Source organism: Electrona antarctica, assembly GCF_951216825.1.
Source record: "Electrona antarctica genome assembly, chromosome: 7".
Taxonomy (NCBI): domain Eukaryota; kingdom Metazoa; phylum Chordata; class Actinopteri; order Myctophiformes; family Myctophidae; genus Electrona; species Electrona antarctica.
In genome coordinates this window covers 5,079,403-5,088,834 of record NC_136812.1, presented here as the reverse complement: position 1 = coordinate 5,088,834, position 9,432 = coordinate 5,079,403, and the positions used below count along the sequence as shown (strand labels likewise).

At 44.8% G+C, this 9,432-nt stretch overlaps 1 protein-coding gene across 1 annotated transcript; it reads left to right on the top strand.

Annotated features, from left to right (window-relative positions):
* Positions 1 to 1,264: 1,264 nt before the first annotated feature.
* Positions 1,265 to 6,210, top strand: LOC306927352 (E3 ubiquitin-protein ligase TRIM35-like; the record flags this gene model as incomplete). Its single annotated transcript, XM_079507063.1, has 2 exons — positions 1,265 to 2,793; positions 6,204 to 6,210. The coding sequence occupies 2 exons, from the start codon at positions 1,265 to 1,267 to the stop codon at positions 6,208 to 6,210; spliced, it is 1,536 nt and encodes a 511-aa protein (XP_079363189.1).
* Between the last annotated feature and the right edge of the window lie 3,222 nt (positions 6,211 to 9,432).

Below are 9,432 nucleotides of genomic sequence, written 5' to 3'. Positions count from 1 at the left end.
AAAGGGTTTTGAATGTGTAGTCTGCAGATCTGCTATTTTCAACATGTTTTTTGAACAGTGTAAAATCTTGTGTGGGGGTCTCTCGTCCCTGGCATGAATTATTTTCAGCTGGGGGTCCAAATGCATATTCATTTGATTTGACATAGAACTGGTTCAGCAGACTATAACACATTTGAACCAGTTACTTATACTGAAAAGAATCATGAAAAAGCTCACATGAACAACTTAATTTGAAAGAATGTATAGATACAGTGGGCTTTTTAATACATGCATTGATAAATAAATAAATTCAATCTGGATAAATATTCTGTAGCCTACTCTCCACACGCATGAGCAAACGGACACAGGCAATTAACCAGGATAAAGCGCCGATACTGTGATACAGCATATTTATTAGGCCTAGTAACAGAAATCTGTTTTGATTCAAATTATTATTTCCCCCCTCCGGTGCTCCAGCCCCCCCAGCCCCCCTACTTCCCTCAGCCTCAGTGGGGGCAGGTAACCAACCAGTTTCTATTGATGCCCCCCCCCCTCCCACCCCCCTCCCCTCTCTCTCATTGGGCCCCCAAGCACCATCAGTGAGTATTTAGCAGTGGGTGTTGCTGTCCTTTCTCACTTTAATGTGTGTTGTTGTCAAGAGCCGGACTTCTCTCTTCTGGATTTGGTGAAGTAATCAGGTATGTAGTTTGTTGCTTTCAGAATGATTGTGTGTTTTGATTTGACTATGCCTGTGGGGGTACAGTCTGGTTTCCATTTACTGTACACAGCTACTAGCATGTGCATCTAGTTGTAGGGACGTTACAGACGTTATTCTCAATGTGTTTTTTTTTACTGATTAAAGAAAGGTTAAAAAGGCCTAACTGAAATTATAGAGTAGCAAGATTGGTTGAGTAGTGAGATGCAAGTAAAACTTGTGAAGATTAATATGAAGATACTATTTTGAGATATTATCACATGTGAATAACATAAATATAATGCATGAATGAAATTCAAGATTTTGTCAGAATTGTGTGAAAGTGTGTTGTTAATCAGATCATCTGCCACTTTCTCTGCAATGTTCTAACATTGCAACATGTCTCATCGCAAGTCTTTGGACTGAACTATAGTTAGGCTTCAGTTTCAAACAAATTGTGTGGAATTACGGTATGAATCTAGATTCTAATACTACAACTAGCATCACTCCTGTGATTCTAACACTGTCCTCTGCTTTCCTCTACTAGAACTCTTGCTGTGAATTTACACCACCGGCGACGCCCTCCCAGCCATGTCAGCATCAGGGCACATTCCAGAGGAGGGAGTGCCACTAGCAGACAAACTGGCTTCCCTTTTGGCCCAGCAGGAAAAGGATTTCACATGTCCCGTGTGCAGTGACATCTTCAAACATCCCGTTCTCCTGCCGTGTAGCCACAGCTTCTGCAAAGCCTGTCTGCAGCAATGGTGGAGGGTGAAACCAACCATGGACTGTCCTGTTTGCAAAGCACGCTCCTCACAGGACAAACCTCCTATTAACTTGGCGTTGAAGAACCTGTGTGAGAACTTCTTGGAGGAGAGCAGGTCTGCGTGGCGCGAGGTTCTCTGCACTCTGCACGGCGAGGATTTCAAGCTCTTCTGTCTGAACCATGAACAGTTGGCGTGCCTTGTGTGTCGGGATTCGGAAAAGCACGATGGACATACGTTCATACCCATCGATGAAGCTGCACAATGTCGCAAAGTCTACCTCCAGGACACACTGAAGTACTTCCAGGAGAAACTGAAGGACTTTAATGAAGTTAAAGCAAACTATGATAAAACGGCAAAACACATTGGAGTCCAGGCCTCGAACACAGAGAGGCAGCTTAAGAAACAGTTTAAGAAGTTCCGGCTGTTCCTTCAACAGGAAGAGAAGGCCAGGATCACTGCACTGAGGGAGGAAGGCAGGCGGAAGAGGCGGATCATGATGGTGAAGATCGAGGAGCTGAGGCGAGAGACGGCGATCCTCTCCGACATCATCAGAGACGTCGAGGCAGACGACGTCACCTTCCTGCAGAAGTACAAGACCACGGTGGAAAGAGTCCAGCGCACGCTGCCCGAGCCACAGCCGGTCTCGGGGGCACTGATAGACGAGGCAAAACACCTGGGCAACCTGGCCTTCAGCGTCTGGGACAAGATGAAGAGCATGGTCTCCTACACTCCCGTGATCCTGGATCCCAACACCGCCAACTCAGAGCTCATCCTGTCCGCCGATCTGACCAGCGTGACGTGCGACGAGGATTTCACATTTCCAGGATTTCAGGATTTCCCCGACAACCCGGAGAGGTTCGACAGCGGGAACATCGTCCTGGCCTCCGAGGGCTTCAACTCGGGCAGTCACAGCTGGGACGTTGACGTCGGAGACAATATATTCTGGGAACTGGGCGTGTTAGAAGAGTCTTTCCAGAGAAAGGGAACACAGGCGTACACACAGGGCAGACACTGGAGAATAAGGTTCGCCAACGGTAGATATAACGCATTATCCTCACCAGGCTCAGGGACTGACATCTCACTGAAGGACCACGGCAGGCCCTGGAAGATCAGAGTCCAGCTGGATTGGAACAGAGGAGAGCTGTCCTTCTCCGATCCGGAGACCGACACACACCTGCACACCTTCACGCACGCGTTCACCGAGAGACTCTTTCCGTACATTTTAAACGGCGAAGGCAACGACGTGGCCTCTCTGAAGGTGTTACCCAAGAAGGTGTGCGTCACGCTGGAACACCACAGTTATGGGGGCGGCAGCTGGCCCAGCGGTCCAGGCGCATGCCAGGCGCAGAAAAGGCAAAAAACGAATCTTTAAAAAAAAGTTAGATGTATAGATAGAAGACAACAACACTGATACGTTTTAGATCTCTACACAACACGACACAACACTAAACATATCCCATAGTATTGCTTTTACGTTTCAGGGGGTTCTAATATGTTGCAATGACTTCTTTGATGTGTACATTACAAAGTGTGTTTACTTTTTGTGAGTAATGTAACGTACAACACATACTAAACATGAATAAAGTGTATGAGTTATTTTATTTTACCCAAATTGTCTTGGATTAACTGCTAGCTTTTTCATTTACTTTTGTAATAAACATTCAAAGATAAGGTTTGTTTGTGGTGTGTGGTTTATTGGATTGATTGAATGGTTGGTTGATTGAATTACAGTTTGCAAAAAAACAGCACAGAAGAGTACAGTGTAATAGAAATTCAATGCTGAAAGAACTGAACCCAAGAAAGCACTCTGGTTTTTTGTTTCCATCGGGGTCCCGAGTATTCAATTCATAGAAACATTTAGAGACAGACAAATATACAATACTATGTAAAAAAACAACAACATATAAACGAGTACTAATCAGAAAGAAAAATATGTACAGAAACAAATTCCTTCAGACCTATTGTAACTGGTGTGGTAAAGTTTAGCCTGAAGGCTTATTTACATTATGGTCCTATTGTGACAAGGAGAGAAATCAAACAATCAGTTAATCAACTATAAAATTCATAGAATTCAATTTAAAAATCATGTTCCATATGCTGCATATTATTATGAAAGATTTAAAAAAGGTGAAACAAAAAAATCACAACGTCGAAACGTTTCACCATTATAAAAAAGTACGTTCTTTAGAGCGATAAAACATTGTTTTAAAATTATCTAGTTATTCTACAGTATGCATTTGAAATAAAATCATTCAGTACATAGCGGCGGTGGCTCAGGGGTAGAGTGGCTGGATGGTAACCGTGAGGTTGCCAGTTTGAACCCGGGCTCCCCGAGAGTTACTGTCGAAGTGTCCTTGAGCAAGACACTGAACCCCAAATTGCTCCCGATGTGCTAGTTGGTGCCTTGCATGGTTTCCGCTGCCATCGGCAGGCCCGCGGGAAGTACTTTACACTCGCAGGGGCTGAGCGTCTAGTAGGGGGTGCGCGAGCATAGCGCGCGCCGCGAAAATGCGCGTGCATGATGCGAAAATGCACGTTTGCGCATTTTCACGCGCAAACGTGGCCTTTAATTTCCCTCTCCACACGCAAGTTATATGAACGAACTGACACAGGCAATTAACCAGGATAAGGTGCCAATACTGTGATACAGCATATTTTATTCTTTTTTTTCTTCTTCCCCTCCTGTTCGAGGGGGGGCTGTGCCTGGGGGGAGGGGGTGCTACAGCCCCCCCAGCACCCCTACTTCCCTCAGCCATGGCCATCGGTGTATGAATGTGTGTGTGAATGGGTGAATGCGATGCACAATCTCTGTAAAGCGCCTTGGATAAAGGCGCTATATAAATGCACCATTTTATATTACATTATGCATTTGAAATAAAATCATCCATAAGTCATCATCAATACATTCAACTAATTACAAAAAGGTCAAGAAGCCTTGCCAAATGACAAAGTTCACACTGTGTTGGTGGTACTGGTGTAGGACTGACCGTGTGTTGGTGGTACCGTGTGTTGGTGGTACTGGTGTAGGACTGACCGTGTGTTGGTGGTACCGTGTGTTGGTGGTACTGGTGTAGGACTGACCGTGTGTTGGTGGTACTGGTGTAGGACTGACCGTGTGTTGGTGGTACTGGTGTAGGACTGACCGTGTGTTTATGTGCGACCGGTTAGTTCGGGGCAGAGTCGATGAAAGAGTGCCCAGGTCAGCGTACATGGCATCAAACTGCAGCGTGCAGCACTGACACAGTTTGAGAGAACAAGCTGTCTGTTGGAATAATAATAGATGGACCTGAGGAGTGCAGGCCATGCAGAGAAACGTATATTGTATTAACCCCTTTAGGCCTGACGTCGAAAAAAATAAAGTCTTCTGAAAGAATATATATTCAAAGATTTGTGCCACATTTTCACAATTTTTCAAAAATAGCAGACCTACAAGCTCGTAGCGCGCCACTCGGTGGCGCGCTATGAGCTTGTAGATCTGCTATTTTTCAATAGCTAAAGCATAACATAATGCTAACACCAAAAGGGGTTCCCGCCCAAAATGGGTTTTAATATACTGTACTAGCCCACACAGGAGCACATTGAGAATGCGTTGGAATGGCTGGGAAGGAAGGGGCGCGTCGCCCCATGCCACATTATGGATGAGCCGTCGGTCACTGGCGTCGGGATCATGCTGTCTCTCTCTCTCTCTCAGACACGTCTCTTTCCATTCTATTAAGAGCTGCACTTACACAACCACCTACACACACACACACACATGCACGCACGCACACACACACACACACACACACTAAGGTTAGTGCATTATAGGGCTCATGGGATTATTGGTGTCCATAAATAGTCTGCAAAGCTCGTTTTAGCCACTTTATCCCCTGTAGTGTGGGACGGAGCCACGGAGGACCTTGACGGATTAATGCACTTAACCCTCTTGGGGGGTGTGGGGGGTCCATTGTTTACATAAAGTGCATGAAACAAAACAACCTGGTGACGGGGTACTCTGCTCGGGTCGGTGCCCAATTGGACCGATTTGTATGGGTCACGCCCATTTTAACCCATTCTGGGCCGGAACCCCCTTTTGGTGTTTTAACTAAGCATTATGTTATACTTTAGCTACTTAAAAATAGCAGATCTACAAGCTCATAGCGCGTAGGTCTGCTATTTTTTGAAAAATCGTGAAAATGTGGTACAAATCTTTGAATATTCTTTCAGAAGACTTGTTTTTTTATTTCGACGTCAGGCCTAAAATATATGTTACAGACATTACAATTTACAATTTACAATTTAGGCATTTATCAGAGTCTTCAGACGCTCTTAATCCAGAGCGAATTACATTAAGCAGCAACAAAAAGAACGGCAATACATCACATACATAAAGTAGTAGTGAAGCATGCGTAAACAGTGGAGTATCTATATAATGAAACTATATATATAAACTATACTATACTATACTATACTATACTATACTATACTATACTATACTATACTATACTATACTATACTATACTATACTATACTATACATATGTACTATAAAGTGCTATGACTACATCAAATGTAATTCTAGTGCTGTCACAGTACATGTGAGAGACCAGTACAAGTGAGAACGGGCGGACCCGTTTTTCTGGCGTGGGAGGCCGTGGTCGGGTCCCTTTGAGGCCGCCCAACCCTGCAGTCCTTCTGTTTTCCCTAGAGTGGACACAGAGGTACTTTTGATACCTGCTTTGTTCGTGTCGTGTGGTTAGTGTCTGCTTTCTCTTTTCTCCCCAGAAAGTGATGGCTTTCCTTCTAGGGCAGTGCGGCTCTAAAGTCTGCAAAAGCTCTGACGAATCTGCCCTTTCATTTGGCAGCACGTGGATTCTTGGCCCAAGCAGATGTGATTAATTTGATTGAAAATAATCAATTTTATTTTCTGATATACCCACTGATTCTAAATTGTGAAATTGTAGGCCTAATTATAGTGTTTTACCCCATGTACTTAATGTAATTAGTTTGTCTCATTCTGAATCCTACTGCATGCTTTGTTTAAAATAACTGGTTTGTTCGTTAGAAAGTAGTCTTGTCGCCATGTCTGCTTGTGCCAAAATCTACCGGCAGTCAATGCTTCTGCACGACTTGCCTCATGTGGGTGATTGTGTAGAGTAGACCGTGTTGGTGCTGCAAAATGTGTTTATTCGTTGAAATTCGTTAAACTTCCAGTTCCGTCTTTCTGTTTTCCCTATAATTAATTATTATTATATTATATTTATTAATTATTATTATTCCCACAAGTGTGTGCATGTACAAGCAAGACTGGAAGGGTCTCAACTTTGTCACGTGTTATAGGGTTAACCCATTCTGGGCGGGAACCCCTTTTGGTGTTTTAAATGTAGTTGTGTTCAACGTAGATTCAGGAGTGGATACCACCCACAGCTCAACCTAATCACTCCCATCCCATATCTCCTCGTCAAGTCCACCTGCGTCTCCACGGCCGCACAGCCAATCACGTAACATTACCCACAGCATAAATACACACCTCATATCATTACTTACCTGTTTGATACCGCCTCGCGCTGTCAATTTCCCCCCCCCCCCTCCTCCCCAACTAACCCCCTCCATCCTCAGCATTGCCCCGCTAACACTTCTCTCTCTCTCCTTCTCCTAGGAGCCCCCGGGGGGGGCAGCGTCCGAGCAGAGGCGACCGACCACTCCCGGGCGAGCAGGTCGGTCGTCAAGCTCTCGAGACTACGTCCCCATCCTAAGTCTCGCCCTCCCCGGGCTCCTCATCATTACACCCACATCTCATTTGTGCAAATAAATACTACTAATCTTGAACAGTGGTGTGGTTTCTTACTAGTGAACTAAGCATTATGTAATACTTTAGCTATTGAAAAATGTGCAGATCTACAAGCTACGAGCTTGTAGGTCTGCTATTTTTGAAAAATCATAAAAATGCGGCACAAATCTTTGAATATATATTCTTTCAGAGCGAACGTTTTTAGATCAATAGAGTGCTTCGTTCTGCTGCCACTTATGTTTTTTTTTCTTTTTACATACAGTATTTGCACACACACACACACACACACACACACACACACACACACACACACACACACACGCATCATGCCTCTATAGCCTCAGGCTGGTGGTAGCACAGCGGGGGAGCGGAGAAGACCGTGCTTGGCACTCCATACTTATTGACTGGCTTGCATGGTGCACTCTCCTCTCCACTCAGCCAGTGGAAAGTATGGGAGAAACTGGACTTTTCACTGGTCTGTTGTGTAGCCTCCAGGCCAGGGCCATGAGGCCGGCTGATGGAAAACCTTTTTAAAAGCAATGGTCTCACACGCATAGACACACACACACGCGTGCGCACGCACACACACACACACCCACGGCCCATCCCCACTCTTCCCAGTCCCTCTCTTAGCTTTCCACTTTCCTCCCAGTCCCAGCGATATGTTAACCGGCTTACAGGGGATTTCATTATATTTAAAGACTTAGACAAACGCGACGCACAGGTTTATTTTCTGCTTTCGTTCCAGGAATAGCAGATCTACACCGACTTGACTGTTCCTGGAGTCTAATTCAAGTAACTTCACGCCTGTCCTGCCCCGTGCCGTGCCGTGCCGTGCCGTGCCGTGCGCGGGGAGAGCTCGGTACATGTTTCAGTGAACCAGACTGGATCCACCACCAACCTTCAACGTGCGCGGGGAGAGCTCGGTACGTGTTTCAGTGAACCAGACTGGATCCACCACCAACCTTCAACGCATGTCCACACTTCATCGTTCGATGGTGTTTGGTGATGTCGTTCCTCTTTTGACTTCTTTTTCTTTTTTTGATCGCTATCCTAGCTGTATCTCACCGTGCCTGTACTCTTAACTGCTGTGCTGCCTCTGGAGACTGAATTTTACCCCTATACCGTGGGATCCGGTTAACTTCTATCCGTATATCTATCCATCTTTGTGTCCAGTCCTGTCCAAAGCATCGTTGTCGTCGACATCGTCCTCATCGTCGTCATGTCGCTGAGACTGCTGCCCGCCTTCAACGTGGAGGAGGAGGACGACGACGGGAACTTCACCAAGTGGATGAGCAGCTACTGGGGTCACGGCGGCAGCGGCTCGGACACGCTGGGACCCTCCAGGGAGAGGAAGCGCAGCTTCAGGAGACCCACCAGAGTGCTGGCCGACCGGAGGTCCTCGCTGCCCTGCGTGGTAAGGAAGGGAGGGAGGGAGACGTGGCGGGAAAAGTGCTCAAAATGTTTTACTTACGTTAAAGTATCAATACTGCAATATTGTAATGAGATATACTTTATTAATCCCAGAGGGGAAATTGAAATTGAAGCGTTACAACAGCACAATGTGACACATAGAAAGCTAAAACTACTGGACAGACAGAAACACAAAAAAAAAACAGACACAAATGGACATAAACCACACAAGACCAGCACCACTAATGCATGTTTTGTAATAATAATCAGAATGTAAACCTGCGTGGTTAAGGAGGGGGAAGCATCAGCAGCGGTGGAAAAAAAGTCTGGATTTACTTGAGTAAAACTACAAACATATTCGTACTAAAATGTACTTAAAGTACCATAAGTAGAAAGTACTCATTATGCATACGTTTTCAAGCATATACAATGTATAAAAAAAAAAAAAAAAAATCACAATGATCACAATGTGCGCATACTCTGAAAAAACCTCAGTGTTACACAGTGTACAAAATGGTAACAAATTGACCCATATGGTTCCATTTGGTTGTATATGTACACTGTCAGAGGAACCAGTCTTAGAATTATTTTTTTCAGTGAAATGCAGTATATAAACTGCAAAAGTATACATGACTGAATTAATACTCTACACACAACAACGCTAAAATAGCAGTAAAATGGATTATTTGGCTCGTAAGAATAGCAGGGGGACCTCTTTTGGTGTAGTATTATGTTAAAGGTTCTACAGTATGCACCTTTGTCAAATTAATGCTGCTATTATACATCCATCCATCCATCTTCAACCGCTTA